At 43.2% G+C, this 24,679-nt stretch overlaps 1 protein-coding gene across 4 annotated transcripts in view; it reads left to right on the top strand.

The window, feature by feature from the left end:
- Positions 1 to 24,679, top strand: part of vps13b (vacuolar protein sorting 13 homolog B) — a 314,335-nt gene that overhangs the window by 124,578 nt on the left and 165,078 nt on the right. For all 4 annotated transcript variants that reach the window (XM_026183458.1, XM_026183460.1, XM_026183459.1 and 1 more), the window contains exons 20-21: positions 7,289 to 7,398; positions 9,412 to 9,544. In XM_026183458.1, coding sequence (XP_026039243.1) covers positions 7,289 to 7,398; positions 9,412 to 9,544 — 243 coding nt within the window. The remainder of the gene's footprint in view (positions 1 to 7,288; positions 7,399 to 9,411; positions 9,545 to 24,679) is intronic.

Below are 24,679 nucleotides of genomic sequence, written 5' to 3'. Positions count from 1 at the left end.
TTCAGCTGTAGGTGTGGAGTGAAAGTATAAGATTGGACTAATGGGAAGCACTGGGGTTAAGAACAGAGCAAAACACACTTGAGTATACATCTTTTATGTCACTGATTCCAAGTAGATAAAAGTGAATGATGATAAGTTAAAAGCACATATTTTCATATAAAGACTGTATTCAGAATAAGTGATAAATTATCAATTTCATAATTTTAACACAAAGTGTTACACTGATTGCTTGGCAGCTGTGAAGAAGAACTGAGACTAACTTTAACTGCTTGTTGTAAAGCCCCGATCCACTGGCAAACATGCTGATTTGTTCTCTGTAAAAACACATGTTTAGTAAATTAATAGTCATATAATTGACTTGAGTGAACTTATTTGTCTCCACTAAAGAAAATCCCAGTTTTCTCTCTGTGTGCTAAAGGATTTTACGTTGTATTTTGTACAATTTACCAGGAAGAAATCCTCCAACCCCCCAACAATTTCTGGCAGCAGCTGTGCAGATTTCTTTGGAATACAGTAGCAACATGAGCAGTAACCAACTGAGCATCCATGGAAAACACTTTTTAATGCTTGCTGCGTTCTCTTATTATTCTCTAAGGAGTGTAATGTAAAAATGTCTCATCAGTGACTCTTATCACCTCAAGTGCTGCCAAAATGAAAGAGTATTTCAAAGGCACTAAACTTCATTCATGGAGTAAATAGACAAATTGCTTGACAGAAATATTCAGACTAGCTGAGTGGATGACAGCCATACCAACATACAGAAGATCGTCTACATATTACTGTGCTAATCTCAGTTTCTGAAAAGCAGCATTCCCAGCTTCCCAAGCGACGCAGATCTTAGGCAGAAGACTTTGATCTGTCACTGAGATCATTACTTAGTCTACTGAACTGACAAGAGGCCAAGCTGAGAGACTGGGGGAAACTAAGCTGCAGAGAGTTGGAAAGGCTTGAAAGTAGTAAAGGCAACATTTTGTCCCTTATTTTCATGCTCTTAAGAAGGCTGAGAGCTGTGAAGTGAGCTGAAGGGGAATAACTGGAGAAGATGGGGCTGAGTGTTTGTCATCTGGATGTTTGTTCCAAATCCAAAACATAGTTGGATTATAAAGCGGGTCAGTTTCTGTACAGAGAGACAAAAAGGCCATCCCACTGCCAGATAACTGATACATACACGCACACACCCACACCCATAGGATAGATGGTGGACTGAAGGTGACCTGCACATTCCTTGGGAAATGACTTTCTTGTTGTTGCTGTTTGTTGTACATATACAAGCTATTTAGTTCTTCTGCTCTGTGTTACATATTGCTTTCAGCTTCACGCTTACTTTGATTTGTGAGCATCATTAGGAGTTGCTGTGTTTTTGACATGGAGGCTGTTTCCAATTTTTTTCCCCCCGGGTTGTTACTATTTGTATGAAGACTGGCCTACATCATTACTTGGCAATATGCTTCCTTTTTATGGACATTATTAGCCTCGAGAGTATAACATAATTGCAATTTCACGTAAACTTAACATTTTGCCATTTGCAAATAGCCTTTTCAATTTGTTAGTGTAATTCATATAAAATAGTTGGAAGCAACCCCACCTAATGGCAGACATTAACATGCTTTACTCCCCCATTCCTCATGACAAACTGAAAGAACTCGGCTTGAACTGCAGAGAAAGCCCATGAGCCAACTAAATGATAGCAGTGATAAGGACTTTTCAAGGTAAGTATGCAAAACTCAGGCTTTCTGTGGGAAAGCAGCAGCAGAAGCAGAAGTCTGTTTATTTTAATGAGCTCAGAAGTGTCTCTCCTGTTCCCCTTACATTATACTGGGGCTCATTTAGAGTTCACACAGTGCACTGTATGTCCATGATGGATATGGTAATGATACATTAATGCAATCAGGACCAAGTCTGTTTTGTCTCTCATTAAGAAAGCTAGCTATCTTGCTGACAAGGGCCAGGTCACATTTGGTCGTGACTATAAGTATTTTCTATTGGTGAGAGAGACCAGGAAAAGAGACAACAGCTGGAATACTCCAAATCAGGGCTGGTTAGGTTTCACTAGTGATATAGGCACCAATTGTGCTGTGTCTGGTTGTCTTTTCAACACATTGAAGTGGATTTATGAAGGCTAGGAGTCGAGTAGAAGTGGGAAATGTATGACTATAGAGCTTCTTATCAACATCTGGAGCTTTACAGAGCTGCTGTTTTTCTCTTGCTTCAACCCCCTCATCTGACCTCTACACCATATCATGCTGATCTACAACATGCCCTATAGATGTGCAAATGTCAGCTGTTTACTGTGTGGTCTGTTTTATATTTAAGGCACCCAACAGAAGATCTTTCTAAATTGTAGATAAAAAAACAAGTGGTGGCCTTGATCACAGTTTACATGCACTTGCGTTCACTTGTTGAAATGCACCTTTATTTGCTTCAGATCCTCCTGACTCTGAAGAACAATTAGAAATTACTCTTTTGTGTCTAGATGCAAATAAAATGTATGCATGTTAACACTGAAGCATACACATGCATGCACAGGGACAGTGTGCTACTGTTGACTAAGGCACCACCCAGAAGTGTCCTGACAACAGAGCTACAGCATGCTCCGTTTTCTGGAACAAACCAGCTGGCCTGAGAAATGTTGGGTTTATAACTAAAAACAATGACTCACCAAAACACAGTGGATGGGATAGAAGGAGCCTCTGGTGGGAACGGGGATTGACCTCTCTCTCTGAATGAGCCCTGTACTCACTACATGACTGCATGATTATTCACGTACTTGTTGAGAGACACAGTGTCCTAATGTAGAGACACACATATGCATTTTATAAATGTCTGCATATTAGAGTTTTCAATTCTATAGCGAATCAGTAGTTTTGTACATAAACATTTTACTTCTTATCCTGACTTATATGTATATCTTACATCCAGTTTACAGAACTTTGCTTGTATGGAGACGCACTTCAGTGATTCCATAAATCATACTGAATAACGAGTAGGCACACTGACCGACTCTCACTGAGACACTCACTTATCATAAAGATTAGGAAACTAGCTTCTTTACATTTTACTCTTTTATCACCTACACGTTTTCATTATTCTGCTGATGTTCTGCATCTCAGTATCTATTCAGTCTCCCTTTTTCTGTCTTTTGATTCCTTTGAATGTGCGTCTTTCTTTTAGTTCATTTTTAAGACTTATTTCTGCCTCTGTTCACCTTTTTCTTTCTGACTTCTCCTGATTTTCTTGCTGGCTTAGTCACTTTACAAGTTTCTTCCTCCCTATTACCGTTACTGTACCCACAGCTATAGTCAACCTTTACGAGGTGGGTCTAGCCTGTCAGCTACAAGCTACTGCAATTGGGCCACTTAGGGTTGTAGCCTTATATATTCTATTAAAAGCACGCACGCACACGCACATACTGTATATACCACCTTCCAGTCCCGGGCTGAATTGGCGCAGAGTGAGAGCAGGCTTTCCGTAGAGCAGGGTCTGTTTCCAGTCAAACTTGCCTGTGTCCTTCCTGAGCCCCTGGGCTCCTGTGGCGGCATTGCCCTGGGCTGCTGGGTCGGAGCTCAGCAGGGGAACTGCAGAAAAGTCCGTGTGTGTGAGAGAGCTAAATAGTGTGTGGTTACAGGGGATGTTCACTGTTGGACAGCTCGTTTGAAATGGATCCAAACAGAAACACTTGTGTTCATAAGGAGGCACACACAATCACATGTTGCAAACAGTGTTCCTTGCACCCACCCACACACAGCTGAGTCCCTTTTCATTGGTGTCAGCAGCTCCAACTCTCTTTTTCTCTCTCTCTGACACACACACCAGTAGAACACCTGTCGGACTGCACGGCTCACTCCAGGACACCTTCGAGTCATGAGCTCATCGGAAAAGCAATTAAAGGCAGTGTAGGCCCCGCACGCTGGCGTAATGTTTTGTTTTGCTACTTGGCTTCGAAATTAACCAAACCTGTCAGAAGTCATCTGGCTGATGCGGGCTGGGCTATATTTATTTATTTTCTGTTGGAGAAGCTGGACGCAGGGTCCCTGCACTGCCTCCCGTCCAACAATGAAGTGATTCTGAGGGGGCGATTAGCTGGCTGAGACATGAATCCTCCCCCCACTGTCTACCTGGGGGGGTGATTGGAGAGCACCTCCCACCTTGCCTGTCTGTTACTCTGATGTTGGGGGTCATTGCCCTGTAGTTGAGAGGCTGTGCCCTCTGCAACCCCCAATCAGGGCTTTGGTCTCCATTGTGGGACTTGGTTTTGAACTTGCACTGACCTAACCACTCCCTGTTGATTAAATTTCATGGTTGCAGTGACTGAACAAAAGCAGATTTTATATTCAGAGAAGTCAATGTATAAACTATGTGGACTGATTTAAAAAAAAAAACTATGAAGATGTAAAAATGCGTGGCTGAAGGTTTAGTGGGATTTTAGATCCATAAATACAGACTGACAAGAACATAGATGGGGCTTAAACATTAAAGGCCTTCTCTCAGTCAGGGCTACTTAAATGTAGCTTCAGGCTGTGTGAGGCCTGATGCTAGGCAGCAGTAAGACAACACCAACAACCTTATGCTGACTTTTAACTCAACTGGTCTTAAGCCACTGAAGAAAAAAAACACTTTTGACATTAATAGGCCCACTGTGGTTTAGTCAAGGTAAGTGTGTCTTCACAGACGTCTGCGTGTACATTTTGCGGTTGTATGTATTTTCAGAATCTAGGCCACTGAGGAGTTTTGAGGTGTTTTCTTGAAGATTCATTTGGGAAGTAAGAAAAACACTTTTGTAATCATTGTCATCACTTTTTGTAATTACCCTTATGCCACCCTGTTAGAGTGGAGAAAAACAACAGTTAGCCTGCTGCCGAGGTCACCCTCTAAGCACCCCGGGCCGTTTCATGGTCCTGCATGCTTCAAAGAAGGTGCCACTCTCTGGTAGTTATGTCAACACAATGATGAAACAAGAACACCGTGTGTATTGTAAAGCCTTGGTCTTCAAAGCCTCAGCAGCAAGGTCAACACATATTTTACTTCTGTGTCACCATCAAACTGGCAGGTGGGGGGGAAGTATTGTTTGCTCTGTTAGTCTTAAAAAGAGAGGTTTTTGAGTGGTGCTGTGATGTATGGACATGGTCATGGCTGTCCTGAACAGATGCCAAGCAGACATCACGCACAGCCACAGTAAGATTACAGCTGCTGACGTAACACTGAAAACGCTGTGGAATTCACAGCAGGTATTTAAGCAGCCAAACTGGAAAACTGGAGCTGACAACCGAGTTCATCTGATAAGTAATGAAAACTTATTTGTGTTTATTTCTGCTTTTTCTACTGAATCTGGCATTGGGTGAAATCCTGGTTCCTCTGGCTCACAGGCATTTTTATGAAAATTCAGTTGTGTCAAGTGATCGCTTTAAAATGAATCTATGGGTGCAGTCTTTTTTTAAATTTATCCTTTTAATGTTACAAACATAATTAATTTGCTGTGTTAGATGACGTATGCAGTCATGAATGATTTCAGCTAAATGTGCTAGTCCATCTTATAGACCATGATTTAGGGCCTTAAGTACATCTTCACTATTCATCTCGCTCCCAGCCTTCTGGGTCCTATACAGCTCATGCTGTTCTGAGCTGCAGCAAAACCACTTGAAGTTGGGCCCCAGAACTACAGCCACAGCCAGAGCCTATTAAGAAGCCACAGTGTGGTATAGAAGTTCAAGCCACAGGACTGAGGTTATGATTCCTCATCAGGAGGGGGAGAGAGGTCGGTGAGGAAACAGTGAAAACACTGGGATGGAGTTGATGGAAGATGGATGCATAGATGAAGCAATAGAGGAAGAACTCTGAGTCAGTTTGACTTTATCCAAGGAGAATGTTTCCCCTTTGCCCAGAAAGGATTGTATACTAGTAATAAATCATGGTTGAGGAATAAAATTGCACCCAGTGAATAATAATTATACGCACAAAGCCTAGTATTGACTTGTGCATACACTATAAAATACTATATTGTGGATGTACGTTTTAAAGCTTTCACACCTTGCATACACACACGGCCACATATTTGACAGTATGAACACAAAGACATTTCACATTGCTCTCATGCACTTTTACTTTGCACTGCAAACACACGCACACATACACAAGTTCACAGGCTATAAATCACTAAATGTTGTAAAAGTGCAGCAAATTAGAACAGTTTTATTTGTATTGTTCACAGGAATAATGGAAGAGGGAGTTGTTTCTGCCAAGCTGCAAAGTTAGTGTAACAAAAATGTGTCCGTGTGTGTGTGTGTGTGTGTGTGTGTGTGTGTGTGTGTGTGTGTGTGAGCACATAAATGCTGGGGAATGGGTGGTTCTAATTCAGCTTTGTTCATGCTTTGGAGACACTAAAATGTTAGGCAAAGCAGCAGGTAATCAAGCTTTGTTGGAGGTGAAATATAAACATACACACACACACACACACACACACACACACTCACAAACACGCAACCTTGCCTCAGGGCCTGAAACAGAAGACTCGGGTCTTGTCCAAAGCTCTCTTAAACTGCTGAAAGTCCTTCTAGAGCTGAAACATCCTCCCATCGTCATGCTGGGACGTTTGACGGCACGCCAGAGACCTTATGCTAATCCTGCCGGCATGGGAATCATTATTGATAGGATCCTAATGCATTACCTCAGGGTCCGCTTATTGTTGGTAAAGATTATTATTTAAGAGTAAACCAAAACCCAGAGAAAGTCTTGAGTTTCATAGAAATTTATCAAAAGAAAATGTTATTCTTGGCTTAGCTTGATACCACTTTGAACAGCGCAATTGAAACAAACTGTCCTCCTCGCTGCACTCCAGCAAGCGGGCTCGATACCCACCAGCAGTTCATTTGGACTGTATTATGTACATCAGTGGAGGAACCTGACACTCAATGTGAGAAGATTCACTTCAAGCCACTTTACCTTGCTGATTATATTTTCTTACACTGATTGCACATCAGTATTCCTTTTACTTTGCAGAAGTTTGCAGTATCAGAACTTTGTCCATGTTCGCATAGTCTCCACATTAGTCTGGATTCTGTTGACTAGGTCATATTGATTGCTGAAGTCAAACATCTTCAAAAAATGGCTTGAGTGCTGTCAAACAACTGGTCTCCAGCAGATTTCATTTTGTAAAAGCAAACAGATGTAGACGATATACTTTGCTGTCATTTATTTTATTTTTTTTGGAACATAGCAATTTATCATTGGTTTGATTTTCTTTGTCTTCTGTGTTATATTACTAAAACTCTGATTCTGTATGTGTTTTTTCCAGGTGCAGTCCTGCTGGTCAGTGTCCAGGGAATAGCTATCAATGTGGACCCAATCTTCTGCACATGGCTTTTGTATCAACCTCACAGAGCGAGCAGCAGACAACAGCAACAGGTACTTGATCTCTTCTCAGACAGGCTGTCAGTTTCTCTTCCAGGCCTAATGTCAGTTTAGCCATCTATTTTCTGCTGCTTATCTGAAGTCACAACAAGATCACAGCCTAGTAATGCTGGGAAACACAGGTCTCTGTTGTAAATGAGACATTGAATCTTAATTGGACTACCTGTATAAATAAAAGTTAAGTAAGATATAATAAAATAATTAGAGCAGCAATGTTTTGGAACTCCTTGAGTTGGATCCCGAGGTATTCTTGGGCAGGAGAGGATATAGAATCTGTCTGCCATAATCTGAGCATTATTGGGGTTGTTACTCAAAAATGTGAACAGCTACAAACACCACTTGTAGCTCTACTTTATCTTGAAATGTTATTTCTATGTCCATTTGGTGGACAAATACATAGTTGGTGCCATTGTAATCTGAGTTCTGCACAGATTACAGTCACTGTAACCAAAGTAAGTAAGTAAACTACCATCCTCATAAGGAGCTCCACCTTTATACAGGCATTTGTAATCTGCATTTGTAAACTGCTGGCACTCACACACTTAGTTTAGTTAATCGACTGAAGTGAACTGAAGTCTGTAGTTCTTCCTCCTTCAGACTTGCCTTCTCTTTCCCAGCTACCTTTTTCCATGTGTTCTGCTCCCTGTCTTCCATCCAGTCTCTCTCTGTTTATTTGACAGGGGTCGTAGTGATGGTTATGGACATTGAATGTTCTGTGCACACATTTCATGCACACTTATAGACATTCTTGGTGTGATTGCCTGGGATATAGCACAGCTTCACCCCATAAAGCCACATAAATATATATTGTCAATGAATATATTATGCTATTTTTCCCCCCATTGAGTTGCTCTGTTTTATGCCCCTTGCAGTTTTTGAAAGATGTATGTCTGTATTCAACAAAGAGCAGGAGTTAACTGCACCGGCTCCCTGTGCTAGAGGTTGTTACTGTAAGGGGGTAAACACATGTTATGAGTTGAACTACAGCCAATGTGAAGGATACACAACATGGGCTGGTGTGTGTCTATGTAGACATGCTGCAGCCAGTGTGTGTGTGTTTCTGTGAATGTCTACCTCAGCTGCCTGTCAGGGCCACTTCTCAAGGCCTTGCTGGATTAGACAAGGCCTGTATCTGAAGGCCAGTCAACAGCATGTGAAGGGCAGTGGAAAGGACACTGACTGGTTTGGGTCGAGATGACAGGAAATGCTGGAAAATAAGGAAATCAGGACTAGCAGGGGGGCATTTTGAGTTATGGACAAAGAGAGAAGGAAGTTCATTTTGTGTGACAGGTGTGCGAGTAGAACTTTTGACTTCATAGAGAAAGCCAAAGTGGAAGTAAGGCTGATGAGAGGACAAATGAGAGTATTGAAGAAATGATTAGCATTAACAGTGGAGGAGGCGCATGGGGGGTGTCTTTGAGACACAGTGAAGAGATATGGAATGAAAAGCAGCTCTGTGTGTGTGTGTGTGTGTGTGTGTGTGTGTGTGTGTGTGTGTGTGTGTGTGTGTGTGTGTGTGCGTGCGTGCGTGCGTGCGTGCGTGCGTGCGTGCATGTTTACACAGGCTGCAGTACGTGTTTGGCCTGAGGCCTTGTGCAGCTGCATCATAGCCGACTGGTATTGCTGGCCGATGCTAATGGGGTTTCCTTATTTCAGAACAACCTTCCACTCCTCTGTCTTTCAGTCATCTCACTGACAGCAGTGTGTGAGCGTGTGTGTTTGGCCTGCATGGGAGACTGCTTAAAAAAAGCAGGGAGCTGTCACTAGTCCTTGTTGGTCTTGGAGTCCGGTTTTGTGTTCCACTGCATTTTTCTTTTTCTCTCTCTGCCTGTATCTCTGTCTTTAGTTGCATTATTTATTGTTTCTCCTGATTAACAGAGATCTTGAGATCTGACTAAATCTGAGTCTCAATTGTTCCCTTCAAGAAGTGAATAACTTTGTACTTTACATTCGCAGCATTTTCCTGTCCATGGCCGTATATGTGCTCATGCTTTGATGTCCTTGCAGAATCCTGGTGCAGTTCCTTTGGCCAAGAGGAGAGAGGACGAGGTGTCAGTAGGGAGCACACCACTGGTCAAACAATCTTCCAATCAGGCCTCAGACTATGCCAGCAGCCCAGTCAAAACTAAGACTGTGACAGGTAGGTTTACCAATTCTAGTATGTGCTTTTTTATATAATGAATGATTGCACTGGCAAATGCATATCATACATGATTTTAAGTCATGCACGTAACGGAAACAGGCTATGCCACATGTCACTAAATTCAGTGTTTTAATTTAGCTGTTTCTCATTGGTATATTAATAGTAGTAATGTTGTTTGTATGTACTGAATTTAAGCTGCGATGTTGTTACATAACATGCTACAATGTGCTGACACCTGAGTGAACCCGTTTCTCAGGACACCACATCTCCAGACATGTCATCCTCTGTTTTTCTCTTCTGGTAGTACTACTGTGGCTCTTCATGCCCAGAAGAGATGAGTGGCTTGGCTATGTGTAGCCTCCCTCTATGCCAGTTTTCCACTTTCCAGGACCCCCTTTTCAGAAAAAAACATATTTGCTGCACATACATAAGTCTGCAGAGTACATGGATTTGTCAGTACACACAAATGAATGCCTTAAGTCTACACACACACACACACACACACACACACACACACACACACACACACACACACACACACACACACACACAAGGAGTGAGTGTGTGTGTGTGTGCATGATTCTTCCATTATCCATAAAGCTGTTGTCCTAAGCAGGTACCTCTGAAACTTTTGGTAAAAGATGCATAGATGGGACAGACAGAAAGGAATATGAATCTTTTCTTGAAAATGCCTACTGGGTTTATTATAGAACAAGTGGTGTTTTTATCATTTTTTAAATAATTTTATATTAACATGAGCACAAGACAGAGGAAGACACCCTACAATGAGTTGAAACATGAACTAAACATATTATTATTGATTTTAATATTTTATTTGGTTTTCATATGTACCTATTTTCAGTAATATCAACCTTAATAGCAGGAAATTAACTAGGGATATAATAATTTTCTTTTTCTTTTTTGTCATTTTTCAAGTAACACATATTTAACAACAGCATAATAAAACTGGAAATTCTGTTTTTAGTGTGCCACCCCAGTAACTAACTAACTAACTAACTATCTATCTATCTATCTATCTATCTATCTATCTATCTATCTATCTATCTATCTATCTATCTATCTATCTATCTATCTATCTATCTATCTATCTATCTATCTATCTATCTATCTATCTATCTATCTATCTATCTATCTATCTATCTATCTATCTATCTATCTATCTGGGGTGCAACGATACACAAAATTCACGGTTCGGTTCGATACTTTGGTGTCACGGTTCGATATTTTTTTCCATACAAAAAAATGTTCAGGCTTTTTTAATTCGTCATTTATTAAAATTCTAAATATATTTTTTAACTCAAAAGAACAGTTTTTAAATTTAATGTTGCTGAAACAACAAAATAATAAAAAATAAATAAATAAATCTGATCGAGAAATCCCTCATCTTTGGAAAAGAGAGTTTATTACAGAGAAATGTCTCTTTCCAAAATAAAAGCTATACTATCCGCTTCTTCTGGGCTATATTCTCAGCAGCATATTAAACATATCAGGTCCCCATAAGGAGAATCATGTGCTAATGACTCGGGTAAAGTTTGTAGCATGCGTGCTTGTTGTTTTTGTCTGCTTCCACTTGTCTTTGCACTAGGATGATGTCAGAGTAAATGTGCAGTCATATTCATTGTGTTCCCACTAGTGCTGTCAGCGTTAATCTGAAATGACGTTAACGCCATAACGCGGCAAAGTTACCGCGGATTGTCCCGTGCGTGGTGCTGGACGGCGTCAACACGTTAACGAGCTAACTGCGCTAATGCAGTAGTTCCCACCAATTGAGCTTTGCGTGGCACATCCGACATACTGTTTTACTTTTGTCCATGACGCGCTTACCATCAGGGTCATACTTCACATGAAAACCAAGACAGTTCCAAAGACCAGATCTGAATGAGGGTGGGGGAGGTTCAATTTCGGGTAGCGTTGAGGCAGTTGCCATGTTGCAACGAGCTTAGCTTCTGTCTTGCTAGCTTGCGCTGCGTTCAGTGGATCTGCACTCGACAGTGCAGCCTAGGCGGATCAGTCGAACGCAGATCCACTGATCGCTCAACACAGACAGCATCGTCAGAAGAAAAGTTGATAAAAGAAATAAAAAAATTTGTATTGTTCGATACATATGCGTACCGAACCGAAAGCACTGTATCGAACGGTTCAATATCAATATGAGTATTGTTGCACCCCTAATATCTATCTGTCCGTCCGTCCGTCCTAATTAATATGAAAAACTCTTTATAGTCTGTACTTTGTTGACTCTCACTGTGTTTAGGCTCCTTTAAACACTGTAAGATTTTCTACTAAAGCATCACAGTGATGAGTCAGGGGAAATAAGCAGGTCGTTCAACGTTTTTCTTTCTTTCTTTCTTTCTTTTTTTAAGTCCCTGGGAAACGTTTTCCCAGCAGGAGTGATAAGTCTCTGTTTTGGGTGAAGTCATCTCTGTAGCTGCAAAAAGCTTTGGATGTGTATAACTTTCTCCCATGTCAAGTGTTTAGATAGAAAAAAATGCTCCTTTGACATTTCAGAGTTTAAACAAAGGCCATGAGGTTTGTCTCCTAGCTTGTTTAAAGAGCTCACAGCTGAAAGGTCATGCCGCCGTTTCCTCCTGATTTCCCCTCTAGTCCATGTTTTTTGCAAACTAGACTAATGGCTTTTCCATAAAGAAGCATCTTTGCTTACTCACATTCCAAAAGTATATTGTCTCATTAGAGGATTGTCAGTAAATAATCAGCTTGGCTCCAACACTCCATACTAAGTAACATCAGACTGTAGTTTGTCAGCAACACTCGCTGACTGGAGTAAACTGTCCGTCAGTGTGTTTTCTGTCTCTTTGACTGGTCCTCTCTCTTTCTATCTAAGTTTTTGTTTTTCTGTCTGTGAAGTTATTTTTCACCGGGTGACTTTATTTCTGTTTTTTTCTCTTTTTTGTAATTGTTTTTCCTTTGTTCATCTTTTCTGTCTTGTTTTTGACATCCCGTCCACCATCAGGTTTTTGAAAATAGTCGATAAAAGACCAGATTTTAGAACTGACAACACTCAAACGCTGATGCTTTCACACGTAGTATTTTGGTTGTTATGAAATGTTAAGTGGATTGGAAATCTGGCCACAAATTCTGCATGTGGGTGTGTTTACTGTTAGACACACAACATTTGTATATGGCATCTAATTGTTGGGCTCCATTAGTTATTCAAACATATACTTTTTAGACTCATGCTCTTTCCTATCCAAATATTTCTCTTGTGAAGTGAAAACAAGACATTAGTAACCAGGTGCTCATACTGCATTTTATTAAAATGTACCCCTCGGTGCCCCCGCTCCAGTTCTCCACGCTGGAGTGGAGCTTGTAAGCAAATGAATAGCATCTTTTCTGGAAATTGCTGTGGTGTTACAGGAGAAGATGTAATGAAAAGTTACAAATTGTTTCCGCAACCAATCAGAAGAAGAAAATGGCCGAGTCATTTCGCCCTTGTGGTTTCAATCATGGTGAAATAATACGCTTCCCTACGGTTATAAGATCTTGATAGACCACAGCTCAGCACTGGAGACTTACAGCACAGCAGGTACTCTGCTGATTTCATCCCACGACTCCACTTGTACCTAGTTACACAATAATGCCTTCTTTCCACATTTTACAGTTTTGTTTCTGTGTATGTAGAAAAAAAATGACTGGACGCCATGGCCGCGTAAAGACAGATGTGAACTCCTGACATCCTGTTGGATTGTGGTGAAACTTGATGCACATAGGTTCATAAACTAAGACTGTGTTCTGCCTCGTTTCTCTTGATTAGTTGTTCCTGGGATTCATTTGGGGGCTGATAAATGAGATGTTAATTTCTAATATTCCTTGGCTGATGATCATGGGGTAAATACCTGCTGCAGATACCTGATCTGTAAACAGATCTGCACTGATATTTAGTCCTGCTTAGACTAATGTTTTTTTAATGCTGAAATCTTGTGGAAAGTCCTGTTTGTTGGGACATTAGTTAAAATCCACCCCAAAATAGAACTGACGTGCGTTAACCCTGTAACTGTACACAGCTGAACTAAATGAACCGTAGTTTGTATTTTTCTGCGTAAAGCTTTCTTACCAGGGCTTCTTCCCCATCAGAGCTGTCGACATCTAGCATGTTGTGGTTGGAATTTGGTTCTCTAAAGATGATTTATGAATTGTTTTACCATGCATGGAGAGCACTAAGAAGGACCGGGATATTTAAGCAGCTCCCTCTGGTCTAGCTCTCACATTTGTTTGTTTTTTAGGCAAAGAAACAAACAAACAATCACTGTTCATGGTTAGTCCTTCAGTCCTATTAGTTTAGCATGTTTGCGTGCGGTGTTTATACCAAGTTGACTTTAAGCTGGACATAAAACTGTCTTCTTTTCCGTGTCAGCATGATGCATTTCATGTCTAAAGCCATTCAGCCTTATTGAATGTTGCGATGCATTTTTTTTTTCTTTCAGAATGTATTTGTAATTGCTGCGTGTTTACCCCACGACATCCAGTCCAGCTGTTTAGCTTGGATTGACTCAATAAGCCATAATGATTTGCTGAAGGATAGAGCTGATTCGAATATAGTTGTAGAGAAATGACTGTTGTTGATTGATATTGATTGAACTTAATTTCATCAGTTACGACAGAGCAAGGATTTCAGGCAAATTAATAAATGTGCTGAGAAATAGCGTTTAGAAGAAATGAATTGAAATGGTCCAAGTTATCCCCCCGCCCTTTTTTTAATTTTATTTTTTAAACAACAGACAGACATTTAATTCCATCTTTTTACTAAATTATCATTTGCCATTTTACTTGATTGTTCAAATGTCCTTGTTTCAACCTGATTCCAAGTAAATGTCTGACTATGTGACAAGGTCCAATTTAGTTGCTGGCATATATTTTCTCAGGGGACTCAGGGTCATTTGTTTAGGTAAACAGAGGAAAGATGGGTGAGGTTTTTTTCCGAGTGGGAGTGTTTGAATCTTATGTGTACTGCTAAATCCTGGGTACTTCTTTCAGGTTTCCCTCGAGTCTTGAGCTCCAGGTTCCTCGACGCTGCTGTTTTACACCTTATTGAAACACAGTGGGAAAAACAAGATGATTCGTTTCCAGAAAGCATCTGTAGAAGCTGCAAATGTAATGCAAAGAAGATTTTCTGTGAAATTGTGCTTCCCGACCCCTGCTGGGCTGCCTCTCTGAGACCTTAGAAAGCCCACAGTGTGTGTGCTAACCTTGCGTTCAAGTGGTCATTTTGAACATATAAGCTAATAGCTTGCATGTCAAAAGTGTGCTAGATTGAAATATTATCACAGGATTAAATGACCCAGAGTGCTGGATATATGGAATACTGAGATGGAGCCTTGTTTTGTTCCGCCTGATCATAAATTGGCAAGTGGAGTCTATGTCTGTGCCTATTGATTATCATAGTTTTCCACTGGAGCTATTGATTTTCCCACAAAATCACCTTAGGGAATTAAAAAGAATAAATCATAATCCACTAAAAGAAAATCATTTTTAGAGCTTTTAGCAGTTCAAAGCCTCCTCAGAACAATTGTACTAGCTAGATGTCCCTGCTTCCAATTGGTTATTTGAATGCATGCCTGGCACTTTTATGATTTAAAGAGAGTGTTATGTTGTTTTGTTACCACACTGAGCCTAGCTACAGTTTCATAGTAATCAAGGGGGACTTTCCTGCCGGCTTTTGGAAGGTGCCTGTTAATGTGTAGGCAAATGTACAGAGACACACAGAACCAGTTCTCTGCAGATCATTTCCCCCGAAGCACTGAGGGCAAGGTGATATCATACTGGGACCGGGGCTGCCCGGCTTGAAACTCATAACCCATAGGCACTCAGCTCTATCTGGCAACACAATATTTCAACCGTTCTCTCTTCCTCTCTGGTTTTGGTCATTACACATGTTAAATATACAGGGCACGTGTTATAAGACACCGCTGACTTTCACAACCAGTTCAGGCTCAGTTGGACTGAGGCCACTTTCTGGTGGATGACAGAGACTTGGATTTAAAGCCTGTGTCTCGGTGAAAGAAAATCACATCGTCTCAAAATCTCTTTATACGATGAAACTTTAAACTAGTTTAACTTTATGAATGGCTGTTTGTTTGTTGTTGTTGTTTTGTTTTTTACAGTTATATGGTTGGCTTTTCTGTCAGTCAGCACGTTTTTTGTTTTTTTGTTTCATTTTGTTACTGGTTACATTATATGGCCCAACAAAATATTCTGGTCAATTCACATCACAGGTTTGTTTGAATGTTGCTTAGTAACATCATCACAGAAGTGTTAACAGTTGTTTTTGTGCGATTAGCCGACAAGAAAGGCCGTGGAAAGACGATTTTGAAAACAAGTCATTTCTCCACAGTTTGAGGTCGATTTCTGTCTGCCCGCACAATTACACCACAAATTGGTTCACATAAAACTAGCCTCTAAGTATTTTCTTTATTTGTCCCTAATGAATGTTCTTGTTGGCAGCAGCACCGTGTTTCTGATCATGAGCCTCCCAAGTCCCGAGCTTCTTATTGTTCTCTAACATCTACCAGAGTAATGATCTCACCGGCTTTTTTTTTTTTTTTTTTTTTTTTTTTTGCTTCAATCCTAAAATTAGCTGTTGGCACTCTGAGAACATACTTCATTTGCTGAGAAACCTTTCCTATCTGGCTGTGCTTCCTAAAGGTTGGAATGAGAACTGTTGTCTTTGTTCCTGTCTGCTTGTGGTCTGCATGATGGGATTAAATGTAATTTTCTTGTTTACTGGAAGGACAAAAAAAGAGACAAAATGGAAACATTTGCACTTGCTGTTAATCTGCAAGGTAGGACAAATATCAGGTTATGGTCAGGGTTGTGCTGCTCACAAAAACATTCTAGCACTGATGGCTTTTCTGTGATCTCAACCGTAGAGCATCGACAAAAAGGGAGGTTTGGACAAATGGCTTAGAAATATATATTATGGAAAGACGTATATGAATATATTTTAGAGAGAAACTAATATACACATGCATACACAAATCTATAAGAGCTAGAGGAAACTGATGCGAAGACTTCAGGCAGAACTACGCAGTCATACATTACTATAATCCAAGCCCAAGTAGCCTGATGGAAGTCAGGCGGGTTTTTATTGGCTGCTGTTTGCTTTTCAGAAGGGGATAATATTTTCATTGTGGAGTTATTTATATAGTTTAATTTTTCTCGTAAAGTCAATAATTTATCAAGGTAATGATGGTTGGAGTGGGGAAAGAAAACAAGGAGGAGGAGGAATAATGAGATAGAAACCCCCACCTCTCTTAGAAGAATGGTCGAAGTCTTGAGGGGACTCTGGAACGTCTTTTGCCTCCACACACTGATGAGCCCATACAAGCCTCTCCCCAGCTTCCATGACAGACAGAATGGTCTGTGGGGAATATATGTGTCCTTATGTATCCCTTTGCTGCTTTCATGAATGATAAGGGTATTATGCACTGTGGATGTTGGCCGTGGGACCTGAGGTTGAAGTGAGAGGAGCGAAGAGGGAAGTTGGGGTTGAGCTGTGTTTCATCAGATGTAGTGTGGATTAGTTGAGGGGCTAGAGGGGGTTTAGTGACAGAGGATGAGAGAGGAATGGGAGGAGGTTGGGCACTGAGCTGAGATGGGTTGTTTTGCTTTTTACATGAGATGTTTCAAGGGTTCCTGATGTCACCGAGAGAACATGTGCTGTTGCAATTCTTTATGTGCTTTTATCATGGTCGGTCTGGCACAAGTCTTCAGCTCTTTTTACCGAATAAAGTGAAAATTGGTTTGCATTACTGTGTCATTATCACTTATGTAGCGAAATTTGTTATTCTCTTCTTGCTTTACATGTTGCCAGAGGCATCAGAGTCTGACTGAGCTTTCCTCCTGTTAGAGGTCTTCTTAAAGCACATCTGGAAGAAAGCGCAACCATGCAGTTTGTAGCGTTAGAGGAGTATGTGTAGAAATAAAAGGGTGATTTTTTTGTGTCTTCTTGCCACCACTTACACATTCATTACCCCTTCAAGTGAGCCTGGCCACAGCAGCGCTTTTTCAATAATGCTGTAACAAATGGAGTCACGTAAATATTTAAATAAACACTGACTTGCATCCAAAACAAATAGGCGGGCAGGTTTATTAAAGAGCCCTATTGCTGCCTCTGCACGCAGCTGTAGCAGAATATACAACACTTCAACTCACTGTAAACCATTTGTAATAGGGAACATACCAGAAAGATAGCAGGCGGCATGAGGAAATGCCGGGATCCCGCAATGAGGCTGTTTTTATGGTTGAGTTACTCAACCACCCGGGAAAGATATGGATGCTTTGCGCCTTTGTTGTTGTGAAGTCTGTTAAATGTGTAGTGGAAAGTTCACTGGCACTGATATGATGTTAGTGTTTCTGTGTGACTGTGGGTGTGCCAGTGCCTTTGTGTGCATTTAAACACGCGTTCAGTTGCGACTGCGAATCGCACGTTTGAATGATGTGCGATTTACACTCACCACACCACACACCCTCACACATTTTACAGCTACGTTACTGTGCCGTGGCAGTGTTGCGACCTGCATCGTGATGTGAGGCAACGCTGATTTGTTTCTCGCCCTGAAGTCAAAGTACTGTAACGGGGTTCTGGTCTTTTCTTTTTTTCTCCGAGCATTTGACACTGCAGCCGTGGGCTGCAAAGACAGTCGCCTTCCATTTGCTGTGAGATTTAACGGAGCTGTTAAAGAGTATGAATAACCACCATCAGAACACTAGAATGTTTATAAGGGACTGGACTGGCAGCTCCACAAACCAGTTGAGAGAGAGAGACAAGAGGGAGTGGTTGGAGAGAGAATGAAACAAAGGAGAGAAGGTAAGAGAGAGGGTGTATGGCCAGAGTATGGCCAATAACATATTAGCCTAATGGCCTAAGAGAGGGTGAAAATGAGGACATGGCTGAGATGGCACGAGGCAGGGGGAATAACCCCACTTTAAAGGGACTCCTAGGACTTGTTAGGCCTGGGCAGGTTTAAGAGGTTTGGGCTCTCCTGTCATGTTTCTCCTTCATTTGAATTTAGGCTTGCCGCTCTCTCTCTCTCTCTCTTTCTCTCGCTCCCTCTCAATCCCCTCCCTGCAGGAATGGCAGGCGCCAAGTCACTATAACAAGATATGGCAGTTTCATTCCAAATAATGACCCTAGGATTAACAAACAGAGACCTGGAATGGTATTTAAAACCAAGCACAAGGCTTCATCCATTGTTACTGCCTATGCTGCACTTCAGCACACTTTCTGATTGGGCTAACAGACTCACTCTGGGGAAGAACATTCACTGTCTGGCCTACCCCCAAAGTAAAAACGACAAAAAAAAAAAGGCTTTCAAAAATAGATGATCAGAAATCCACTCATTCATCGGGCTTTCTCACGGCAAAGTTAGCAAGGATTAGGACAGTCTCTTTGCCAAAAAAGGAATAATTTTAAGAAATGATGGGCTCGTTGAGAACAATGACTCAGAATAATATTTTTGAGTATTATCGATTTAGGTCAGAAGAGTCCAGATGATGCTCATGGCTGCCTTTATTCACAGATTTTTGGAATCTGTAGTGACATACAGTGTGTGTGTGTGTGTGTGTGTGTGTGTGTGCGCGTGCGTGCGTGCGCGTGCGTGCGTGTGTGTGTGTGCGTGCGTGCGTGCATTATGGAATTAATTATGCAGGTTTATCTTGCATGCTGTGTTTCATTGTCTCATAAGCTCCTCTGCAGACATGCTTACAGTTAGCTAGTCCTCAGTTTCTTGTCATGCAAAGTCCGCTCCACCCTCAAGTAACTTTCTCTTATTTTTGTAAATTGGAAGGAGATGGTACAACTGTGTATGAGTTTCTGTTTTTGGAGCTCAGAAGGGTGGCCTGTATTTACTTTAACATTTCATGAGTGATGATTCGTGAGGGTGTGAGCTCTTTATGGGTTCTATTTCAGTGTACGGTTTTTATGTTTGTCAAGATTGTGTGTGTTTATATGTGCTTGTGTTTGTGGTATATGCTTTTATTGTATTTTCTAATGTGGTAAAATGTTGTTTAGATAGTATAGGATGTATACCGTGAGATAACCAGGGCACTAACCAAAATTGGAAGAAACTTGCACACATACATGTACATAGACAGGGAAAGCCCAGTTCTTAGGGTAATGTCTCCTTAGTCTAGACAGCTGCATGACTTACAGTGGTAGCTACACACCCCTGTCTTGTCTACATCGATCCCCTGCAAAGTATGAGATACTTTTCTAATGCCATGTAACAGGAAAACTCCAACGTATGCACAGCCCTTCACAATAAAACTCTATTGACAACTCAATGATATCACAGCAGTTTATGCAGCACTCTATTCATATTACTCAATGAAAAGTCAGCCCATGAAACACAATCTGACCTGTCAAAGTCAATTTTTGCCATCTTTCACTTTGTGGGCATCTAGTAGGACAACACTGGAAGCATTACAAGGATAGAAAAAAAACTGACGAATAAGAGTGAGGAAGGTAGACTGGAAATTGCCAAATGTAAAAATAATGTCAAGTGCAACACTGACTGGGGACCATTTCATAGTCCCCAAGTGCCAGAGGCAGCCTGAGTGTGAGAAAATACTGTTCAAGAGTCCAGACCCATTATCAGTTTTGTTCTCTTCCACTTGTGCACATGTGCTCGAGCACACACACACACACACACACACACACACACACACACACACACACACACACACACACACACACACACAGCTCAGCATCCATATACCTGTGGCCCAAGTCTCCCAGTGATATGCACACATACCTTGACCAACAAAAAGTGGATCAAGGTATGTGGGTCAATGGTTAGTTAACCACCTTTTTTGTCATTTTCCCCACCAACATGCTGTTATTGCCATGCCAACGCATTTGGAGATATCTGGGAACATGATGTCTGAGGGCACACTGTACAGCTGTGACATCACTGCTGTTTCTTGAAAACTGTGGGATAGGGCTGCTGAGCAAGGCAGACCTTTAAATCATGGAATATGTCTTAATGTGTCTTTAGAGAGACCCCCCCCCCCCCCTTCCCTAACCTCTGACGCCCTGATGGCTTTAACATCCACAGACCTCGGGTTAACCTGCTAGAATGCCCTCGTGCCTTTGTCTCGTTCACCGTATCTATGTATATTTCTCACACTCTGTCTCAAGCTTCCTGTCGTCTTCTTATCGATAACTGGTTCTCTTCCAGTGAAGGTGTGCTTTAGTTCATATAGTTAGTAGAATGGATAATTGAATATGCTTATTACTGTGTGATTTTTGTGCTTGACTGTTGCCATGAGTGTCAGCACAGACAATCAGCCCTCGTCTGGACCACAGCAGGCACACCAGAACATGTCATGTCTAGAAGTTTGTGTGCGTGTGTTCTCGTGTGTGTGTGGGTGTGTGTGTGTCCCCGTGTGTGTGTGCGTGCGTGCGTATTCTCTCGGTTTCATAGTTCCCTCTCCTGCTGTAGGAGACAAGAAACCTGAGTGCCAACATTACATCATCTCAATGAAGTGTCAGTTAAACATCATATAACATGATACTTTACAGTAAATGAAAATAACAGTGAATTATGAAGAGAGTGAAATAAAGGATAAATGCAGGGCAAATTTTTCTCATGTTAATAAATAAAACGATTAGTTATGTCTATAACTTCTGTTCCCTGAAGGAGAGGAACGAGGTACAACACATAAGTATGGGATATCACGCCCTCGCGTGTCCTGGCTGAAGAAACCTTTATTCACGCCTTTACGGCAGATGACGTGTGATGACACGCGCAAGGCCCCGCCCGCACATATAGCCGCTGCCATCACCGTCATCCCTCAGTTCGATAGCCGCTCTTCACCGAGCCAACTGCTCAGTGGGGCCACCCTGTGTTGTACCTCGTTCCTCTCCTTCAGGGAACAGAAGTTATAGACATAACTAATCGTTCCCTTTCAGTCGATTCACTCGGTACAACACATAAGTATGGGACCTATATACACGCCCCGCAGAGCAGCCACCGAACCGGAACGGGACCACCACATCCTTAGTGAGTGGTAGACCCAGCAGAAAGGACAGCATGAGCCACCGAAGGGGCTGTAACGTCCAACCGATAAAACCGCACAAAAGTGTGCGGCGACGCCCAATTAGCCGCTGCACAAATATCAGCCACAGGCACCCCTCTAAAAAGAGCCCATGAGGTCGCCATCCCCCTGGTGGAATGAGCTCCCACCCCGTGGGGCAACGCAAAACCTCCGGTGCTGTATGCCAGCGAGATAGCTTCTACAATCCAGTGGGACAGCCTCTGTCTGGACAGAGCTCTACCCCTATTCGGATTAGCGAAGCAGACAAACAACTGGTCACACAAACGCACATCCCGAGTGCGCTCAATGTAGGTGCGTAGCGCACGCACCGGACAAAGAGAATGCACCCTCCTCTGCTCCTCAGATTCAAAAGGAGGGGAGCAAAAGCTCAGCAACTCAAACTCCATTGAACTATAAGATGCAGGCATGACCTTGGGAAGATAGGCGGCATTCGGACGCAATACGACCTTGCGGCCATCAGGAGAAAACTGTGTGCAGGCAGGATGCACAGACAGCGCATGAAGGTCCCCCACTCGCTTCGCCGAGGCCAAAGCGAGAAGTAATGCGGTCTTATACGAAAGAAGTTTCATATCTACCGACTCAACGGGTTCAAACGGAGGGCCACAAAGGGCCTCCAGCACCAAAGACAAGTCCCAAGCCGGGACACTGGACTTAAGCACGGGCCTCAGCCGGCGAACCCCTTTCAGAAAACGCACGGCGAGGGGATGCGCACCTGGTGTCACCCCGTCAAAACCGATATGACAAGCAGATATAGCCGCTAAATAAACCTTGATCGTCGAAAACGAAAGGCCTTTATCCAACAGCTCCTGCAGGAATGTCAAAACATCCACAATAGAGCACTGAAATGGGAGAGTGTGGCGGTCCTGGCACCATCGCTCGAAGGCTCGCCATTTGTAAGCGTACAAGCCTCTAGTAGACGAGGCCCTGGCGCTCTGAATCGTCGCTACCACACTAGGTGGCAGACCCTTAGCAACCAAGTTTAACCTCTCAGCAGGTAAGCATGAAGGTGCCACAGATCCGGGCGCGGATGAAACACTTCCCCCCCCGCCTGAGAGAGGAGATCCCTGCGGAGAGGAAGCTGCCAAGGACTTGCTGCAAGCAGGCTGATTATTTCTGCATACCACGACTTCGCGGGCCACCAAGGGGCCACCAGGATCAGAGAGAGGGAATGCCGACGCACCCTCTCCAGAATTGGAGATATCATTTCCACTGGGGGAAATGCATACAGGAGCACGTCTGGCCATTGGTGCGCTAGCGCGTCCAAGCCCAAGGGTGCATCGTGGTCGATTATGGAGAAGTACAGGGGGCAGTGAGCATTCACCCTGGAAGCAAAAAGATCTATTTGCGCCTCGCCAAATAGATCCCAAATCTGAGCCACTATTGAAGGGTGTAACCTCCATTCTCTCACCAGAGGACCCCCCCTGGAGAGAAGGTCCGGCCCCAGGTTCAGGTGGCCCGGGACATGGGTGGCTCTTAGAGTCAGAAAATGAACACTGCACCATAACAGCAGAGAGCGAGACAGCTGCAACAGGGGAAGAGAGCGTGTTCCTCCCTGCCTGTTTATATAAGACACCACTGTTGAATTGTCCGTCCTGACTAAGACATGCTGGCCCTGCAGGACTGGACGGAAACGCTTTAGAGCTAAGAACACTGCTAACAGCTCTAAGTGGTTGATGTGCAGCTGGCGCTGAGCCGCGGACCAGATCCCTCTCACTGACGCACCCTCGCACAGCGCTCCCCACCCACTTAGGGAAGCATCTGTGGACACCACCTTGCGAAACAACACCCTCCCAATCCGAGAGCCCTGGTGCAGTAGCCCGGGCTCCCTCCAAGGACGGAGAGCTAGCATGCAAGACGCAGTCACCGGCAGCCTCCTCCGGAGGTGACGCGAAGCACACAAACGGTGAGAGAGAGTCCAGCGTTGAAACGCTCTCATTTTCAACAGCCCAAGCGGCACTACGGCGATCATAGATGCCATCATGCCCAACAAGCGCAATATCGTCTGGAAACGCAGTCTGCGTCCCAGCTGAAATTGAGCGAGGCAGCGATGAAACGCGGCCACTCTGTGCTCTGACAACCGTGCGCGGCTGGAAAGAGAGCATATTTCCAGACCGAGAAAAGCGATCTGTTGACCTGGGATTAGCGAGCTCTTCTGAAAGTTCACAGAGAACCCCAGTGTCTGAATGTGTGACAGAACCCGCGACAGCTGCGTCTCCGCCTGTTCTCTGGAGCAAGCCACGAGAGCCCAGTCGTCCAGGTAGGCCAAGATGCGGATGCCCCTCTTCCTGAGGGGCGCTAGCGCTGCCTCGGCACATTTCGTAAAGGTGCGGGGAGCGAGCGACAGCCCGAACGGCAGCACTAGGTATTCGTAGGCTACGCCCTCGAATGCAAACCTCAGAAACTGCCTGTGTTTCGGGTGTATAGCGACATGAAAATAAGCATCTGTTAGATCGATTGTCGCAAACCAATCTCCCGGGCCGACTGCACTCAGGAGCTGTCTGAGTGTTAGCATCCTGAACCTGTACGTTCGCAGGTACGTGTTCAAGACTCGCAGGTCGAGGATGGGACGAAGCCCTCCCCCTTTCTTCGGAATGACAAAATAACGGCTGTACCAACCTTTGTCCGTCTCCGAAGCGGGGACCACCCGTATTGCTCTCTTCTGTAATAGCGCCTGTATTTCCTCTCTGAGTACCAAGGCTGCCTCGGGGTTGACAATCGTGTTCACGACTCTTTGGAAACGAGGCGGCTTGACCCGGAACTGCAACCGGTAACCCATGGCAACGGTTTGCAGCACCCACGGAGAGGGGGCGCAAGCGCGCCACTGAGGGAAGTGAGCAGCCAGCCGGCTGGCCTGCAGCACTGACGGCGGGGCGCCGTCGCCCCCCAGTGTGTCTGCAGGGGACTGCATCCCCTGCCTGACCTGGCTCATTTCGCCTGCAGGTTGAGCATTTGAGATTGTTTGAGAGTAAACAACACTCTTTATTGATTGCAACATGGGAACATGTACATTTATACATTTTGTTGGGTGCACCTTTT

This window comes from Astatotilapia calliptera, chromosome 11 (assembly GCF_900246225.1).
Source record: "Astatotilapia calliptera chromosome 11, fAstCal1.2, whole genome shotgun sequence".
Classification (NCBI taxonomy): Eukaryota; Metazoa; Chordata; class Actinopteri; order Cichliformes; family Cichlidae; genus Astatotilapia; species Astatotilapia calliptera.
The sequence above is the reverse complement of the archived record's forward strand: the minus strand, read 5'-3'. Positions and strand labels throughout refer to the sequence as shown.